Source organism: Pyxicephalus adspersus, chromosome 4, assembly GCF_032062135.1.
Source record: "Pyxicephalus adspersus chromosome 4, UCB_Pads_2.0, whole genome shotgun sequence".
In the NCBI taxonomy this organism is placed as follows: domain Eukaryota; kingdom Metazoa; phylum Chordata; class Amphibia; order Anura; family Pyxicephalidae; genus Pyxicephalus; species Pyxicephalus adspersus.
Window position 1 is genome coordinate 77,972,662 of NC_092861.1, and position 20,879 is coordinate 77,993,540.

At 36.4% G+C, this 20,879-nt stretch overlaps 1 protein-coding gene across 2 annotated transcripts in view; it reads right to left on the reverse strand.

The window, feature by feature from the left end:
• Window positions 1-20,879, reverse strand: part of HACE1 (HECT domain and ankyrin repeat containing E3 ubiquitin protein ligase 1) — a 59,990-nt gene that overhangs the window by 12,915 nt on the left and 26,196 nt on the right. For both annotated transcript variants that reach the window (XM_072408703.1, XM_072408702.1), the window contains exons 15-20: window positions 20,531-20,642; window positions 20,353-20,450; window positions 18,663-18,750; window positions 16,903-17,052; window positions 15,554-15,750; window positions 3,040-3,171 (exon numbers count right to left, since the gene is read on the reverse strand). In XM_072408703.1, the coding sequence (XP_072264804.1) occupies window positions 3,040-3,171; window positions 15,554-15,750; window positions 16,903-17,052; window positions 18,663-18,750; window positions 20,353-20,450; window positions 20,531-20,642 (777 nt within the window). The remainder of the gene's footprint in view (window positions 1-3,039; window positions 3,172-15,553; window positions 15,751-16,902; window positions 17,053-18,662; window positions 18,751-20,352; window positions 20,451-20,530; window positions 20,643-20,879) is intronic.

Here is a 20,879-nt window from a genome sequence, read left to right on the forward strand (position 1 = left end):
TCCACCATCACAGGAAGCTGTAGTAAGTGAACTTCACTGACATAATCAACTAATGGATAATTGTGGGACTTTCCAGGGGAACTAAAAGAAAACTACTAAGATGTGCTTATAATTAAGTTATATAGTATCTACATTTATATTGGAAGGCCATAAATTCACAATAAATCATGCTCAAATAAATAAACTGGTAATAACTGGAAAAAAAATATGTTACTCCAGGCATTTTTAGCACTGGCCATATTTCCAATAGTTGAGCTATGATCAACTAAGAAATTACTGGAGCATGCAGATCAGCATTAGAGCCAGACAAATAGAATTTTTAGAAGTGGCAGCCACTATGTTTCTTTCATGAAACAAGAGCTAGAGAAGTCTAGGCAACAATTAAAGTACCCATACAAATGCCTATATGTGAACTACTGTAACTGTGAAAGAAATGTGAGATTCTGTTAACCTAATTTTTAATCCAGACACCATAATCTTGTCCATTTACTTTTCTTCACTGCAGTCAATGCAATACAGCTACCACAAGACTGATTGGATAGAATAGTAGCAATAGCTTCGTAATGAGGTCATTTCTATGTGCTCACCTCCAATGAGCAAATTTTATGTGTCAGATTCCCAGCACTATGCAGTAAAGCCTAGCTGACTTACAGTGCCACCCCTCCTCTTTCCCTTTGCACACAGATTTACAGGGTGCTGCAGTAGTGCAATACAAAGAGACTGAAAAGCCATCCGAATCATGAATATGTAATTGGATTTATATTCTTTTATGGTGCTTGTTAATCTGTCACAGCGTTAGTTTTAAAATAACTTATTAAATGTATATTAAAGTATAACTGCCTTCAGGTACATTGTACTATAAACACCCATTACACATTTACTACACCGTAAGCCGATAAATGTGAAAAGAACCAACGGCTCTTCAATAATTAGGTTTAATGCATTTTAAACAAACATCTCTACTGCTAAGTAAATCATTTTCTGCACTCTATAGCTGCTATGGCAATGAGTTATTAAAAATTAGCCAGGTCAGAGAACCTATGATTGTGTCAAACAGCCATTTAGGTTATGGTGACATTTTATGTTTTTATGATGAGAAATGATAGTTGGCTAGTTTGATGAACAATTCTTCTGTGAAGAACATAGACATGGTACTCATTATGCAGTACAAGTGTGTATATATATATATATATATATATATATAGTTTTTGTTTGTTTGTTTTTTTGCTGTTGTAAACCTTCTATTTAGTCTAATAACTATCTTTAGGTATTCTTTAACAAGAGAATATGTCAGGGCTTAGCCTCACAGACAAACATATGTATTTCTTTGTTTAGCCCAAGGCTAACATGAATAAACAACAAAGTACAGAGTGCAGTAAAATAAAGTCTACAATAAAAAAACCTTAAAGATGAACTTCATGAAAATGTTAAACTACCTTCTTTCATACAAAAAGCGTTAAATGTTCATTTTTGTTTTGGGGGACTTCTGGAAGCAGCTTTACTTATCATAATTCTATTTCGAAAGTTCTCTGTCTTTCCGATGGTCCCCAGAAAGCTCATGCCATACTTACTGCAGGTTGCAAGCACTCAAGTACCAGAGCGCCTGCATTTTAAATGAAATGCAGAGGCCCTTCTACAACCCAGATGGGGCAGGAAAGTGTAGGCTGGCAGGGAAGCATGGGATTAGACAAGTAAAAATGCTTTCTGAAGTTCTGAAATTCTCATATAGAAAAACACGGATCTATAGGAAGTATCAGCAGGTGGGATTAGTTGGTGTCAGGTTCAGTTTCTGCCAAAATGTCTTGTCCTGCATACAGGTTTAGATGTCTATAGACCTAGCTTTTGTTTTTTTTTTCCCAAGCAGTTTTTGTTGAAGTTATCCATCACAAGCATTTTTGATCATACATCTAGTTTCAAATGTCCAGAATTGCAACACATTTCAATTAAGAGCAATCACCCAAAATATTAAATAAAACTGCAGGTTGCTTTATTTACAGCTAACCAGTGCTAAAAACTTCACAAGCTATTTGCAAATTGCATTGTGTTCAGATTATCTCAAAAAAATGTTTGGGCAGGACCAGAGAAAAAAAATGACACAAAATCATTCCAACATGATGTGCTTAGTTAATGCTTAGCTAATTGCTAATCAATTTTCAATCTTTATCTTAAAAATATTAAATAATTATCTTTGATTAGTGTAAAACTGCATTAGAAAGTCCTAAAAGTTCCAGGAACCCTTGTTAATTGTTACATCCTGCTAGACTACATTTTATTTGAGAGCTGAAGGACCACGCCAAATAACACTAAAACTTTTGACTATAAGTTTTGGAAAAAAAGAAAAGTTCACCGGTAGGAAAGCCTGGCAAATATTCTTTAGGAGACTGGCATGTCAAAGAAGATTGGCAGCTCTGCCTAATAACGTAACTCTTCCTTGCCACCCCTATTAGAGAATAGCTCATATATAATGCAAAGGAAATACTGTCACAGCATTGTACAATTGGAAGTAGAGCTGCTGTCATTTTATAACTACTATACTGGCAGTAGACATGGCAATCAGGAACTAAGAGGTGTCACATACCTTGCAGAGCTCTGTACAAATCCTAAACTAAGTTAATGCACAAATCTTGACAAGGTTAAACTTAAGTATGTTTCTTCCATGTCCTGCTTTTGGTTTTTTGAAGTTGTTTATCATGGACCAATGGTGAGGGGTAGAAACTGAATGGAGCTGTACAGGTTTTAGGACTTTGAGGGTGCTTTACAGGGCACATGACTGTGGGTGTTTTTCATATTTTAGTAGTAGTAATGGTAGGTTAGTGTAAGCCACTAGTTCCTTTTAAAAGTAAATTTCTAGGTTGTTTTTTTTCCCACCTTTTCTTATCAAAAGTACACTCACTTTTCCCATAAACATTTGATTTTTTTTTATAAATAAAATAAAAATAAAAATGTATGCAATTCTAAAAAGGTTTCTAGTGAAAGCTAAATGCAATGTAACATATGGATCAATATTCTAGAAAGAAAATGCAGTGAGATTCAACTCACCAGCTCAAACTCATCAAACAGCTGTATTAGAGACGGTGGTATAAACATATGGAAGCCCTGTAAAAATCCATTGATCTGTGGCTGAATAGCTCTTGTCATGCGAAGTTCAGTAACAAGCTGGACATACTCTGCCTGAAAGAAAGGAGAAAACACAAAATTCCACAGTTGGCATTAGTGCTGTCTGATTACTATGGTAACTTATAATCGAACATCTAAATACAGCTTTGCTTTTTTTTTCCACAGCAACAAAAATGATAAGTGAAAAACAGCACAATTGTCATGAAAACGACTCCATCAGCTCGCATCATTTCTCCTGCCGCTAAAAAACCAGGCTTCAGAAAATGCTGCATATTAGGCATAGCATTAGTGTGTACCACAAATTATTTTTTATTATATCATTTTTTAACACGATTGCAAATTACTAAGCGTACACATAAATGCATCCCAAATGCTGTATAATAAGATTAATCTTGTAACAAGAGCAGATGGAAAACGTGCAGAGATACAGTGACACCTAGTGGAGTGCCAAAGGTGGGAACTATTTGTTCTGAAGGACTGCGAACCGGCGACATAATTCAAAACCCTGCAATACCATCTGAAACGCTAAATGGCTTTATAAATGACAATAAAAACAAAGCTTACATACTAGTACCTTTTTATGATATACACTTACCTCAAAGATAGATTGTTAACACTCCAATGCTTACATTTGTCAGCTCAGACATTATATAATACAACAAAGAAAACCAGAGCTCAAAGAGTTTTTGTAAGGAGAAGGTTAAGACAGGGTTTTTAGCATTGGCTGGTGTGTCTACGATCCTGATTTTCACTAAACCCAGACTTTAATTCTACACCCATGCTGCTTACACCATACTGCATTGGTTGGTATTGCCACATACATACTATGTATGCAAGGATGGCTTTGATGATAGACTGCTGACCCAATTTTCAGAGGCACTGTGTAAGATCAAAAGGTTTTAAACAAGTACATCTAACAAAGGTTTGAAAAAAAAAATGTTATAGTACATATAATTCTAGTCGGTGAAGTACAGCAATGTCAAAAAGAAGCGCCATGTTTGCAGTATGTGTGTTGCAGTATGGTACATTCACATAGTGTTCTATATGCAGGAATAAACAGAAATTGCATAGGTAGCAATGTCTGATAATCCCATGGAATGTGCTATAATGAACTGCTGAATGCAGTCACTGCAGTATGTTTCCATGCACTGCCCCAATCAATGTAATGAATAGGGGGAGCATCACAACGAAAAAGAACAAAGGTGGCTGTGTGATGAGGTATGACATATGGTTTCTGTCCTTAACATACATCTCTTACCAGATATAATTGTTTATGCTCATAGCACTTAATTCCATCTAGAGAAGGATAGTAGATATGTAGACAATAGTAATATTCACAGCACTTACCCAAAGCACTTATAATTGCTATTTACCATGTGTAAGGATTTATAAAACAAAAAAACAAGGCGAAGAACCATGCACAATGTGCAGAAACGAATAGTATATCATTTACAGATCTGTGACTTACACTATATCATAGAAAGTTCAAATGTGCCTAAATGCTATAATTGTACAATATTGTTCTTTGCATTATTATTAAAATTCAACGAGTGTTCCTTTCATGAATGTGTTCAGTTGACCTCTGTGACAAAACAAATGAATTGGATAATGACATTTGGCTTTCTGCAATACAATTACACAGAGAAAACAACATTTAGAAGAATGGTACTGCTATTATTAAACAGTGTATTTGGGAATGCAGCAGCAGCTTGAAATCTGTGCTTTGACATTAACAAAGTCAGTGATCCAGAAGCTGCACTGCATGTCCTATATGAATGATGAATTGGTATTCAATGCACCCTTTATATTTCTCTGCAGTCGATCTACAATACATCTAAACAATGTGTACATCTTTTGCTACCAAAGACAACACAAATGGCAGCTGAATGCCTTTATATAGCCCAACAGGAAAGCTTTTTAAACAATTACAAATGGGCAAAGCCCTATTCACATTTATTAATGGGCAATGACTCATATCAGCAAAGTCAACAATGTGACCAAATACAACAGCAGGTCTGTCATGGTGTCAGCTGGCGGGTTTTTCTGTGCCATGCCAAACACTAAGCCATAGCTCATCAAACAACATTTTCTCGAAGCGGCTCATTGGACCACTCCTGGGCCAGGGTTAATGGGTATGCATGCTGAGATGCAGGTGGATCAGCGACTCCATCAAATGAAATCACCTGTGACTAAACAGGAGCATTCCTGCACTTCCAAACACTGACAAATTATGTAGACAGAAGGATGTCTACAGCTGAATAATATTAGACACATTTACTTAATTAAATGTGGACACTTTGTGCATATATTCTGGGAAAATACAAACAGAATATATGCAAAATCTTTTTAAAGCCAATGTAGTGAAGAATGAGTACATATGTAAACTAAAAAAACTTGCCAAAATTTTTAGTAACTTTCTCCTGCAAATCGTGTGACTTTAAAGCCAAGAGGAGACATCACTATTCATTTAAGCAGCTCACATTGTCATCAGGCTTCCCACTGGATTAAGGATAAGTATTATGACACTGATGCTGTACTGTTTATGCCAGTTATACCCAACCAAAAATCCATGGAACCCTAGGGTTTCTTGAGCTGTGGATGATTGACCTCCAATAAGATGATCGCTGCACAGTTCCAGAGCCAACAACACGCGGTAGAGCCAGCTGAATGCAACCAAGATTCTCCTTAGCTGTTTGTAAAGGTGGCTTCTGGTGACTATTGAATGAAGGACCTTCTTCCCACTTACAACCAATGCAAATGTATAGTTTCCTTTTGATTAAATATTTATAGCAGGAGTTCCCCAATGCCTGGAAACTATTTTAGAGTGGAACTAAGCTGAAAATAAATCTCACTTACCTTTACTTTGGCAGATCTCTCGATCCCTCAGGAGCTTTCCTGGATTGGGTCCAGCGCTGTCCTGAAATCCCTCTTCGCCCCAGCACAGAAGAAGCGCTGCCATCTTTTTCTGGCTACGTCACCTGATCTCACACTGCACAGGTGGGAGATCAGCTGAGACAGCCAACTGTAAATGGGTTAAAATAAAGAGTGCGGTTCTCATTACACATGCGTGAGATCGGCATTTTTTTCCTCCATGTAGTAAAAACTGAATGAGATCAGGAGCACAAAGCCCCCTGGGATACCTATGTCACAAACGCTAGGAAGCTTCTGGCTGCTTCTTCCGCACATGTCCAAGATCGGGAAAGGGGCTTTCAACCAAAAAGGGTTTTAAACCAAAAAGAAATAAGCATTACATAAAGGGGTTGTCTACCCTTTTATGTAAAGTAAAACTTTTGGTAAAAGGGCAGTTTTAAGGGTTGCTTACTGCGCATACGTGAGATCAGCAAATTTTTCTCCTTTCACGGAAAGGCTAAAGAGCCTCCCGGGATGCGTTACGTAGGTATCTCGGAGGCTTTGCGCTCCCATTCAATATTGATCACCTAGGCGATCGAGAATTAGGGGACCGTGCTGCACCCTTTTAAAAAATAAATAAATAAAAAAGGGTTGCACTTAAAAAAACCTAAACAAACAGAAATTTCACCTCACATAAAAGGGTTGTTTACCCTTTTATGTAAAGTGAAATTTCTGAGTTTAGGTACACTTTAAGTACATTTCAGAAGCATCTGATTTTTCCTAACCTCTATAGTAAGGTGGAGGAAGTTTACAAGGTCTGCCAAGTATTTGATGCTGTCTATTATCCCAGAAAATCATCACTTTGTTTTCAAACAATAATGGACTAATATTTCCAGCACGAACAGATTGCAGTGTGAACTAAAAGAACAGGTGAAATAGCTAACCATTGCAACAACTATTATTAGCTTTTTCTTGACCTTCTATATACTGCAATCTTACAGTGTATCAAACATTGTAATTATCTATAAACTTCACCCTGGTAATCCAGCCTTCTGTCGGTCATATTTGTATCATGCAGTATTTATTAACTTTTTATTGTCTTCTAGCTCTCAATCGTTATAAAGTTTGTTTTTGGCACTGTTCCTACTAATCAGCCAATGATAAAAAAACTACAGAAATTTTAACCCTCCCCCAATCTATCCAACTTTCTTGCCTTCGAAAAGAAAAGAAAAGAAAACAAAAAATATCGAACCACCACTTCCCTTCACTGGAGGTTAATTTGAGGTTCTTCTTTGCAACCCACTCCATTCCCTGAAGGAGTAACAGGTGGGGAATGCTAAATTAAGCCAATCCAAACAGAACTATAGAGACCACTGCTGAACAGATAGTCTTTGGTAAATGCCTTCTGAAAGTCCTAGTTGCCTGGTTGTTGTGAGGACACCCCAGCTTTATTCATTTCTGAATCAATAGCCCAATAGGAGTATGAATATTGGGATAGTCAGAGTAAAGTCCTAAGTTTTGGATGTGGACTTTAAATACTAAAGTATTCTCTCTCTCTTCTTTAGGGTTTCTCCAACCCAGTAAAGGGGTGGGGAGGAAGAGACATCGTCTACAAATACATTTAATGTTTACTTTTCTAGCAAATAGAAAAACATTCTAGCTTTAACATCACTTGGGTTTTTCCATGGGAGATTACCCCACCAGAGGCCTTATTCTGGGTCTTCACAACTAGAAAAATACATACATAAAAACTGGTAAAATAAATATATATATATATATATATGCCATATCCAGCCATATGAGATTGTCACTCGCACTTTATGTGGCTTTGTGGTGTCACACAGTACTAATAAGGAATCTTAACATTAAAGCATGAAAGACCAAATCACAGAGCTGGCTGCAACCAAAACCAGAAACATAAGGTTTGGGTATCATTGTGGGTTATAATTAAATTTTTTTTTATTCTTTTATTTATTCCCAATAAGTCAGCAAGATGTTGATCCAGCAATATTCTGTAAAAAAAATCCTCTTCTTTTCTACTTTACTGAAAGGGGAAACGCCAGGGAGAGTCTGAACCGGTCCACTCTTCAATAGGTTAAAAAACAAACCGCTTTACTTCATGTTCTAGCTAGCACTCCCACCTTGCAGTGCTGGGCCACAGGTTCAAATATCGACCAGGGAAATATCTGCAAGGAGTTTGTCTTCCCTTCCCATGCTTGGAAAGGTTTCCTCAGGGAACTTCAATTTCCTCCCATAGCGCTGCATGCAGTTGGAATAATTGAGTGTGCTAAAACGTACAGCAATGTACTACCTTGTGATGAGTTCTGATGAATAGGATTCCCTAACAAAGTATGGTATTATTAACACACTGGCAAAATGTGAACCAGATCTAAAAGTTTTTAGAATGTATGAAGCATTAGTAGCAGCATTAGTAGGAGTCTTGTAAATAAGTGTATGGAAAACTGTCATAAGCATCATAGGAGTGAGACAATATGTCCCAAAGGCCATCAATAACTTTGGATCATTCCGGGTTCCAGCCTACAACATGGGTTTTCAAATAGTGTAGAACCCAGAGTTACTTAACTAACAATTTAGTAGGTACTTTGCATGTGGCAAAGTAAATGCATCAATGAAGCACAGAGGGCCAACAAACAATGAATGATTTCTAAAACAGATCATTTTTTATTGCAAGGAATGGTATATGGTATGACAATGTTTAAAACGTAAAAGAATATTTCAGATTTACTGGGTTGTAAGAAGGGGAACATACAGAAAATAATAAAAAGCTTCAATCATCATCTCAAAAATGATTTCCAATGACTCTCCGATCTCTCATCAACTTTTAAAAGACATCAAAAATCTCTCACACTTCTGTATACGCAACTCTGAGTCTCCAGAACCCACAAACAGATCAATACACCCAGGGAGGCTGCTGTCAATTCACGCCATGCAGTGTTCTTACTGTGTACAGAGTGCCCTATTATAATATACTAAAACTCTATTCTATTAAAGGCAACAATGTTCGAAACAAAACGTTTTGTTAAATTTGCAAACTGCAAAATATTTTTAGTGAAAATGATTACCTGAGCATAGGTTATTACAAGTGAGAAAGCACTGCTCTACATCAAATGTCATTAGGTGGTTTCTTTTATTAGGTTGTATCTGTTAGGGTAAAACATTAGGTGGTTTTAAACTGTGCTGAAAAGTACTGGATAATTACAGTTTTTTGACAGAATGAAATACATAAATCATAAGCTAAAAAGCAATGTAAAAAAAAGCCTATATTTCAAAGCAATATATGTTAGATCATGTACTTTCAGCCACACCAGCAGGTGTGATAAAACAAAAGCATCTCTAATCCACACAAGTATAATTTAGAAATTGGAAGTTCTATAAGGTCAGTAAAAGCAGTGGCCCTCACAACTCGTCACATTGCACATATATTTCATTAAGCTGTTCTGACACATTGGGCCCAATATATCAAAGCTCTCCAAGGTTGGAAAGGATAGACTATCATGGGAGAACCTGGGTGACCCAGCAAACCTGGAATGGATTTCTTAAAAATCATTCGGTTTTAGTTGGTAAATGTTTTCAGTGCAGGACCAGATCCATTCCAGGTTTGCTGGGTCACCCAAGTTCCCCCATGATAGTCTATCTTTCCAAGTCTGGGAGAGCTTTAAAAAAAAGCCTATTTAGTGAGTACTCCATAGTAAAGTAAACAGCAAAATTTAAAATTCCAAAATTCAACTTAAGTGAACAAGTCCCATACAAAATGCTTATTCTATTTTTAATCATAAGACACGGTGTGAAAAGCTTTGCAGTGTTCTCCCCGGCCCCTTTTAGCTGGGCGCACCACCCAGCACTTTTCGGTAACCACCTGGCTGTTTTTGGGTGGTTACTGGGGAGTTACAGGGCTGCCACCCACCTACAATCTCTTCCCACCCAGCTAAAAAGAATTCTGGGGTAACACCGCTTTGCTATTATTTATTAAAGAAGAGATGAATCGATGATCCGATAACATAGTTATGCACTTTAAAAATACCTTTTTAAAAAATGAAAAGATTATATAAATTGATAATTAGTACTTTGTTTTACATACATATTTACCCCAAATTGCTGATCAGAAGCTCAATCCATTTGAACTGAATATTACTTTTTCTAGAGGCAATCACAATTTTGCAGTGCCAGCTATAGACTTTTAATTTTGCCACTGATCACCACTTTTAAAAGCCACTTTGAAATTGAGAGTGACAGACAGGATCTGCAAATTCATATTAATTATAAAAGAGGAAAACAAGCTGAAATGTGGTGATCTTATAAACTAATCCCCATTTTAACAAAAATGGAAACATGCAAAATGGCAATATTAGCATATGAACAATGTCATTTTGCTGATGAACAGGCTGTTTGCCCCTTTACAAAACAATATTTAAGGACGTGGCACACTTTAGAGGGTACTGACCACAGATCAGGGAGGGGAGAAGTTGTACCTGAATGCTTGTTGTAAATAATGGAATATAGTTTAAAAAAATCCTGCAATACAGAACTGTATAATAAGACATTTAATAAGAGTTTTGAAATACTCAAGGGGGTACATCGTTTCGTTAGGAACATTCTGTAACAGATAGCTGTGATAGAGATGACAAGCCCGCCAAGTATTAAGCGTACCAGAAAGCAATCTTTACCCACACAAACACATGCATAAAGCACAATACAAGCATCAGAATTAGGTATCCGTTACCTAGAGAAAAAGCTATTTTTTTGTTGTGAATTTCTTGCAGATGTATGCATTTCATGAGAAGAAATTGCCTGAGCATCCCTCTAGCAATTGTAAGAGGTCAGCACTAGCAAAAATAAAGAAAAAAAAAAAACATACAGAAAAGATGTTTACACTCAACATTCCAGTAGGTACCACACCTTTACTATATGACATCTTTAATCACATTTACACTTATCAATTGTTTAATCAGAAATGTGATTAACTAGTATATCACTATACTAAAGCATGAAAAGTGCTTTCCTACATTTATAGTTAATTGAAAGGCTGTCTAAACCACAAAAAGCATAGCAATTACAGCCGAAGTCTCATCTCAAAATGATATCCTTGGAATGAAGCATGTACTTATATGCTGTGTCGTTTAATTGCTTGTGATGGGATTCTTTTAATTTAGATTTTACTGGGTGGTTAATGAGTAAAATCAGTAAGTGAGTATCAGTTATATTAAGGCGAAGAATTAACAAGGAATTACAACTTGGAACTTTCTGCACTGTCAGTTAGGAAACCTCTGGTTTTAACCCAACTCCTGACCAGTCTTTTTCTTAGTTTTGGATAGTTTAGGTTAGGGTTAGAACTATTAACTTTCTACTGGTGTGTCTCTCCCTATTTGGACAATTTTACTTCACATCCTTTCCAACAGAATCAAGGGAACTTCCCAGGTATTTCATGGAATTCTTATTCTGAAAACAAATGATCGAATAGAGTAGTGTTTTGCCAGGATTTTATAGCTGCTTGTATTCCCAGCAGGGTTATTTAACTTCAATTCCTGTTCAGGTTTTAGACCAAATGAGCACAACAAACCTTCTATTGAGGGGCACAGGCAGATATTGGGTTTTCCATTTTTGCAAAGATTGAAGCCTTCTACAAACATTAGCTTTCTAATGGTGAATTGGTGACTGTTTCAGTTAAAAATCTAGTATCAATACAGCAGTGCCAGATCATTTAGCAATCAACTTAACCAAACTGCTCAATGAAAAATGACTAAAAGCCACCATTGCTATAGAGAGGTTGCAGCAAAAAGTCATTCCCAGTGCCAATTATTTAGAGTCTGGAGGAAAAGAAGTTTCATCTCCGCATAAGGAAGGAAATCTTCAAAGTAAGTTCTGTGAGAGAGAATGTGGTATAAACTCCCTCAGGAACTAATTTTAGCACATTTTATAGATTGTTTTAGGCAACCACTAGATGTATTTCTAGATCATTTGATTTGCCCCTGTACAAAGCATTGGTCAGACCACATCTGGAATATGCAGCCCAGATTTGGGCACCACAAAAAGGACAGTTTACAAAAAGGACACTGGAATTAAAGAAAGTGCAGAGAAGGGCAACTAAACTAATAAAAGGAATGGAGGAGCTCACCCATGAGGAGAGATTAGCTGAAATGAATCTATTCTCCCTTGAGAAAAGATGTTTAAGGGGGGGATATGTTCAAATAAATAATTAAATATATAAAGGATCAATATAGAGAACTCTCTTCACATCTATTCAGTTTGAGATCATTACAAAGAAGGACACTCTTTGCGCCTGGAGGAAAAGAAGTTTAAGCTCCAGATAAGGAAGGGATTCTTCACTGTAAGGCCTGTGAAAATGTGGAATAGGCTCGCTCAGGAAGTATTTTCAGCAAGTTCTTTTGATTGATTAACAAAAAGCTGGATGCTTTTCTAGCAGAACAGAATATGACCGGGTATTAAAGTTTCAAAGTAAAGTAAAGATAACGGAGACATCCGATTGCCTCATGGAATCAGGAAGGGATTTTTCCCCTTCTTAGAGCAAATTGAATCAGGGTTTTTTTGCCTTCCTCTGGATCGACTATGTCCATAGGGTCTCTAGTGATTGAACTTGATGGATTTATGTCTTTTTTCAACGTGACAAACTAACTAAGATGCACAGAATATAACTGAATATTATCATCATAAAATGAATGACACCAGAGACTGTTGATCCAGGGAAGATCTAATTACTTTAGGGAATCAAGAAGGAACTTTTTCCCTTATTGGAGCAGATGGAAGATTATTTTATAAAGGGTTTTTTTGCCTTCCTCTGGATTATTGGTGCATATAGGTTTCTATCTAGAACAGTGTTTCTCGACCTCTGTAACACAAGGGAACTAACTTTGAGGTATTCAAGGAACCCCTGCTATAATTACTATATCCATAGCTCACAGTACAATAGCTTGGTGATCCTCGGGAAGAATACCTCTTACTTTGCTGACCAGTGGAATGAATGTCACCATTACAGTTAGCCAAAAAGATCATCGGTGTCAGTTAAATTGACCAGAGAGACACAAACTGCTCATTGCTCAAGGAACCCCTTGCAGCCTCTGGAGGAACCCTGGTTGAGAAACATTGATCTAGAGTATGCAGGTTTTTTAGTATATGTATTTATTTCCCTAGTAGTTTAACTGAATGGACTTGTGTTCTTTAAGACCTGATAAACAATGTAACCATATGCAACTAAGCTGTAATGTGAGCCATGATAGTTCTAAACTCTATAATCTCGCCAGTCACATGAAGGTCTCCTCCTTGGTAAGCAATTGGAACTCAGTCCACCTCACAGAGATGAGCACAGACAGAATTCCATTATACCTGAATGGATGAACTGCTATACCCATTTTAACTGCAGAGATACTGCAGTAAGGTCAGATATTGCTAGCCTCCTCAAGACAGGCTTGGTGTATGAGATGTCAGTGCCTCTCCACGCTCTGACAAGCAAGGTTTTACTATTAGACTTCAATGGGAAATATTTATATTCCTAGTTAATAAAAAAACATCATGTTGTGCAAATTACAAGTAATAAATCAGTACATGCAATACCAGAGAAAGCTCTCAATCATCAAGAAGAGCTCTAGAATCTTTAATGGCACGTGTGTGGGAATGCAATGTAATAGTTTAGCCAGTGGTCTGTGAGGTAATTCTCATATCCACTAGTACTTGGACGCTGCTTGCAGCTAATGAAATGCACTTCACTGCGACCCTCAGCACGAATGAACGATTGTGCCAACACAGGCAACAAGCAAACCTGTGTGTCTGCTGTTGAACAGCAGTCTTCTTTACACTTACAGGAGGAGAGCTAAGGGCATAGTGCAGTCAGCCATCTGGAATGAACAGACTTTAACATTAAGGCTAACTATATAAACGAAACAACACAGTAAATGGACAGACAAAAGTAGTAAACTACTAGGCAAACACATGGAACAAAAAAAAGGTGCATGTGAGAGAAAAAAAACTGAAGACAGTCTCAGAAAACAGTATAAGGGAAAAAAATAATACTAAAAAAGGTATACTGTCTAACAAGTTACAAAAAGATGGATGGTTACCCTAGAAACTGATCAAGACCTAAACTACAAAACACATATTCCATTTACATTCATTTATGTGCCACTGCTGTTTGTTGTCCAGGTTAATAGTTGATATGAAAAACATTTCAAAACATTACACTAATGCCCTTTCTAAATCAACGATGCCATTAAAACTAGGCCATGCGAATAAATAGATTGATGCAGCTTCGTAACGCATGCTTCTAGGAGGTGAAAAATATGTTTTTACATTCTTTATAATTTAGTCACAAGGTCTCTAATGATGCTGTTTACTGCACTAAAAGCTGAATAGCTTTTCAGTAAAGTTTATTTGTAGTTTTATGCACATGAAAACATAGCATTTTCTAGGGTGACTTTTTTAAATGGCGTTCCTTAAGCTTGGCATGGTTTGCTTTGCAGGAAAAGCTTTTCACCCCCTATAAAAACCAGCAATATCTTACCATCATTCCTGCGTGTTTTACTTGGCGAAATGATTGCCTGTGGTTTGTTAAATATTCATTATATTCTTCTTCCCAGAACAACCCTGGCCTGACCTGTAACTGGCAGAATTTCTTTAATCTGTGTCAGACAATGCAATTATCACTCTGTCTCACTAGACGACAGCCTAAATTTTCCTTAACGTAACCAATGTTTTATATATGACACATAATTTATGTCATTCTATTCCTGGAACTGGCTCATAAGAAAAAACAGTATATGTTATACGCAATGGTTATAGAGTGAAACCAAGCAATTCTACAATAATCTATATAATATATATATTATATATGTGTGTAAATTATTCTCCCAGTTTCCTGAAACATAAGGTTGATTTCCTACTAGAAGTACATCTGTGTATTTGTCATAGCAAACAAAATGGATGTTCATAATTAAAACTGTGTCAGAGACCCGAATCTAAACATTTTTCTGCTCTGACACTTTGTGACAAATGATGGATAAGAGCATCGTCACACGGAATGCATATGATTTCTGCTAAACGCCGCTAACAAATGAGCAAGCTGTCATAAATTTTAGCCGCTGGGTTCTGTAGGGATAACATGCTGCTGATTAAAAGGAAATATTAATATTGGAAGCTGTGTTTCCCAAAATGACATTGCAAAGATAGCCAGAATAAAGAACATGACATTTCTAAACCATGAAGTGCACTGCTAGGCAATATACTCAAACAGAAGGTCTGCGTGCCCTTCATTTATTGTGAAATATGAGCAATATGGCTAGAGCTTTTATCAAACTAAACCTGAACTGCACACAAACAGTTTAGATGTTCCCGCACATGGACGTCACTGAATAAAACAGTTTAGTGCTGTTAATATTATGATGGATTAGTAATGTCACAGAATAACAGCAGTGCAGAGACTCCTAACGATTGGATTTCCCATACAGATACCGTACCCCAGTGGAGTAAATGCTGTCTTATCTGGCTCACATCAGAGCGTGAAGTGTATCTTTCCAGAGACAGTTTACAAGCACATCTTGACATTGATCTCATCACTCACCTTGTTCTCTTGTGTAACAAGTATGCTGGCCCCTCCTGGTTTTAAGGGCACTTCTTCCATAGCTCCGAACACATCAGTCTCCACGGAGAAAGTCAGTTCCAGTCCCAGGTCACTAATATCATTATCTAAAATCCACTGCAAGTTCTTTGCGTATTCTGGGTCAATGGAGGCCACGTCCTGATAATTTACTGGGATACCTGCAGTATTAAAGCATGCAGATATTTAGGAAGAGCGTTCCTTTCATCAAATTTACTCATTCCGGCATCTCTTGCATGATGCTGCCCTCTTCAGGAGAAGAAGTGGATTGCAGCACATTCATGTAAAATGACTTGGTAGTTCAAACTAAGCTTTGATTTTACTATAACCTATATATTTTATGCAGCTGGTTATAAAATCTAACAATTCCTATATTTCTCTGACTATTCAATGTTTTATTGGTTAATAACCTCAAACTGTTAAGAGCCCACACAATTCAGAATATTTGGCATGCTATCCTGAACATAAAAAATAACTTTTCTTATTCAGACTATTCAACGTTTTATTAGTATATATCTTCAATCTGTTAGGAGTATAAAATTCTGAATCTTTGACATGTATTCCTGCACTCCCATCACAGGCATTCAATAAAAAAAATGTATTGTGTGGTGTTTTAAGGAATCACTTGATTCACTCCAAGTATAACTGCTGCTCAAAGAAATATTGCCAGTATGGGCCTGATTCACAAACAATGATCAAATAAAATAGTCCTAGGTAACTACACTTACAAACAAATACTTGCATCTCAAATGATCTCCCTCTGATCATTTGTAAAAAATAATTACAGATGTGATATTCTGACATCATCATCTTTTCAATGCTGCAGTCTGCCAAGGGTCATGACTGCAGTCTTTACAGCTAACAGTATTCCCAGCAGTATGCTGAAAAAGTCACCCATGCATCATGCTAGGCCATTAAGAAAAATGACGATGAAGTACACATTTGCCATCCAAGTATTACAGCCATGAAATTAAACCAAAAATCATCTAGAAAGGGCCAGAATATATTTGTGTGTGTATATTGAGATTATATATATATATATATGGCTGCATAGATTTTTTTATGTAATGACAGTATTAGGCAAATGTAGGCAATATATAAATTTGTATTTTTTCTTTTTATTTCTTGTATGGCCTTATTTGTCAAAGCAACAGTAATTATATCTAGGACAAACTACAATCTTGCTTAAAAATCTAGTTTATTAGTAATCAAATCCTTTTGCACACACATTCCCCTTTATGCTTTACTTTAAGTAAATAATTATTTAATAATGGCCCTTGTTCTCCTAATTCTTTAATTCTTTATACCCTTACCAAGGATATGCTTGTAAAACGAGCTGGTGAAGTAAATGTTGACCAGTTGCCTATGATAAAGTGCAAGCCCCAGAATCTCGCCAGCAAACCTGAAATAGTTCAAGTGGTCTGGATTTACTGAGGAGTTACTGTTTGGCTGGAACGTTGTCCCTGTTGACAAAATGGAAAACACATTTTTAAATCATTAACATCAATTTTTAAGTTACTTTTATTAAAGACTAGAAAATTTGAATGCATTTAACATTGCCAACACAAAATTTGAGTGCACAGTATCATGATATACAAGAGACCTAAAATGACAACTGAAAATTACTGCAGGGGGTACCTCACCTAACCAGCTTAAAAGAGCTGAAACTGGTAAGTGCATCTGCAGTTTAGTAATAAACATAATACAGTGCTAGAGCAGTGATCCTAAAACAATGGGTCAAACCTGGCAGATTTTTGGCAAGTGATAGCACAGCAAATATGATTGATAGCACAATCAGGGGATGTGTGATGAAGGTCTTGGTAATGAAATTGAAGTAAAGTTCTCTACTGGTTCTTTGTTTTTAGTTATATATCTAATGCTACTTGTCTCTGTACCATTGTAACATTTTTATTTGGGTCCATAGATTTAAACGTTTAGAAACCTTTGCTACAGAGAAAGACACTGCTTAGGGTTTCAGTTAGTTAAAGTTTTATAGTATCTTATAAATGTTAGTTCAAAGGTCTTCTCAAGTCAGATTAAAATGTGACACCTAATTAATTCAATGGTTTCTCTCTCCAGCTGACTTTATGTAGCATTTTCTCTTTACCCCTTCAGCATCTTAGAACATCACTGGGAGGGAAATGACGCTCTCCCTAAACTGAAAAGCCAACAGGCAATTAATTGGATTGTTTTGTCAGGAAACAAGGGCAAATATCCTTACAAAATACTATTACTACATAAACGTAAAATAACTATACCCTTTACCTTTCCTTGCATGCAAACTGTATTTTACAAAACAACAAATGCACTTAAAGGAGAACTAAACTCCCTCCACAAAAATCGTGGTAAGTATTTTGTCAGATTTGCTTTTCTTTTGTAGGAAATGTACATCCAAAACCCTTATAGAATGCCAGAAGTTCCACCCATTGCCAGGATCATGTACTTCATGGTGCATTGGTGCATGCATGGGAAGTACATCATCACTGCTAGTTTGCTGAAGAATAAAAAAATCACCATTGGGTCCAAAAGAAGCTGAAAAGAAGATGAAAATGGGAGAAACCGAGCCATGGGACATCTACTGCTGGAGAAAGGCAAACACACTTGGAAACTTGCGATGGCTTGCACTTAATAAACTAGGATTACATAGAGTTCCCTAATTTCTATATGTAAATGTGAACCCTAAACTGCCTCCTGCTTTGATAATGCTCCCTCACCACCTTAAATCACTGCTGTAGGGCCCTAAAAATCCTAATTCAGACATTTAGAAATCAGGTTCTATGCATTCTCCTAAAAAATGAAATTATCAGGAAAGTAACTGACAGTAAAAATAGACAGTGCTCATAAGATAAAAACAATACATGCTAAGGAATCCTTCCCACATAACAGACAGATCAAACTATAAATACATAAGCATATAGTTTAATTGAAATACGGCAGCATAAGACATGTTAGAATGTAAGCAGTTATAAAAATGAAATGTATTAGTGCATTGTGGACTGGAGCGGTGAATCCCATGCATGTATAGCTCCACAGAGTGATTGTTAGTTTGTTTAAATGGCTTCTGATTACCTACCATCTGCTGATTGTGTGAAAAGGGCATAATCAGGATTGATAATTTCAGAAGACAATATGTCAAACCATTCCCGCACAACTCCTTGTCCCTAGGATAGAAATGCACACAAAATTGTACTATAATCAGTTCGAATTAATCAGTTAGTAGGTTTAGATTTCTGTTAATAAAATCATAAACTCTACAACTTAAAAGGCTACATATACTTAAAACCCAATGGCTTGGATTATTTTGTGCACCTCATTGAACATACTTGATTTAACCTGCTGCATTAATTGTATTAAAGCTTTCCATAAATTATGCCACACCTAAGGCAGGGGAAAAATGCTTAGACTTTTTAATAACCAAACACAGAAGAAAAACGCTAAATACAAAAATACACATACAAATAGCGGTGAGCCTTGGGATACCAAAAACAAAAGTTATACAAAGTATTGTCACCATATAACAAGACATTCCAAAGAAATCCCAGCGCTAACCAAAGACACCAACCATTATTTTTGTGTACAATAGTGGAGATTTGCGTATTAGAGCCACCATGATTTAGGGAGATGGTATTGAGTGTCTGAATTTCATAGTCAGGCTAACAGTATAATGTAAACCGTATTTTGAAAATGGAACAATTTTAATACATAAACAGGGAATACCAACAGGCAAAAGCCCTTGGTAAACATATGGCCTTCCTTATGGTACAATCAAAAAACCTATTTTTTTTATATATATTTGGCACTGCTGAGAATTTGCCATTGGCTCTTAACGATGTCATTCCAGGGGACAGGTACTAGGCTGAGAATTATCATAAAACTAACAGCCAAAAATCTGTTACTTCTGTCAGACCACAACCAAAGCCAGTCAAGTTCTGGCCGGGATGGAAAGAGCAGTATGGATGAGAAATATAAATGGATTGTATGATAGAGCTGCTTTTAAGCTAGGGGGCCTTTGTAAAATTGTTTTAGAAAAAACATTGTGTATTTTTTAGTCCATTTTTTAAAACATTATTCTAGGGTTTTATATTTGTTTATGTCTGCCCTTCTATAACATTGATATTGAAATAAATATAGTTATTTGTAGATTAGTCACTAAATGTAGCACCCTTCAACAATTACTCACTCTTAAAGCCCAGCTCCAGCTCCACTTCATTTTAGAGAGATAAAGTTAAAGCCTCTGTTAGTTTTCTATTGGTGTCTGGGTCAGGATTCATGTGAATATTTCCCTCACTTCAGGTCAGAGCAGGAAATAAAGTGAGTGGGAAAAGTATATGCATTACTTTTGGACAAAGGCAGGTTGACTAACTATTTGGGCAATAGGGTCTTTGTTTTTAGCGTATATTTTGCCAGAATGCAATTCTACTTTAAATTAACCCACAATGCCATTCAGAGGCTTTTCATTACTAATGGTGAGACATGCCAAACGCTTACTTTTTTCCACCTAATGGATTTAAGGACTTTTGTGGCATGGTACATTGGTACCTCGAGGTTAAAGACAGATTATGTAGACTGTTAATGAGGCCTGCTTTGGACTCTCAGCATAGTTTTGGAACAGGTGCTATGATACTGGGCATAATAAAGAAAGAAAAATTCCCCCCTAATAATGCAATTAAAAGTATGGAAAAAAATGCTTTTTTTTTCTTTCATTAATAAATTATAGCATAAACATAGCTTCTAAATATGAAATATCACAAGTTTGCACATACCATGCCCTCTTCTCCTTGAAAACGCACAGCAATACCTTGCTTAAGTTTTTCACAGTTTGATTTAAACACCACTTCACAACTGCTCCTAAAAATAGAATCTAAATATGTAACAAAAATTAATTGCATTCTTGTTAAAACAAAAATGTCTGGGTTAAACAAGGAGATTTGTAGGCCATACCTCTATGAACTAGCAATATGTCATTCTCATTCACAGGTCTATGAACCATATCGGAATCCGGCTGCCCAGCATGTAGGTGTTCATAAAACCACTCGCACCGTTCTTTAAAAGGCTACAAGACAAAAAACACACAAGATATATTTCTGTAATTAAAAGACCCCAGGTCAATGTCAGTTCAGGATGGCTACCAACTTGATAGTAAATTGAGGTGTTTCTGCAGACACATTGTAATTATTACACCCAGAACAGTATGACTGTAAAAACTGGATCTATAAAAAGTATCACACAACTGTACCAATCAAAAACTCCTATTTTCAAAAGTTACATTTTTTTAACATAATCTTAATTA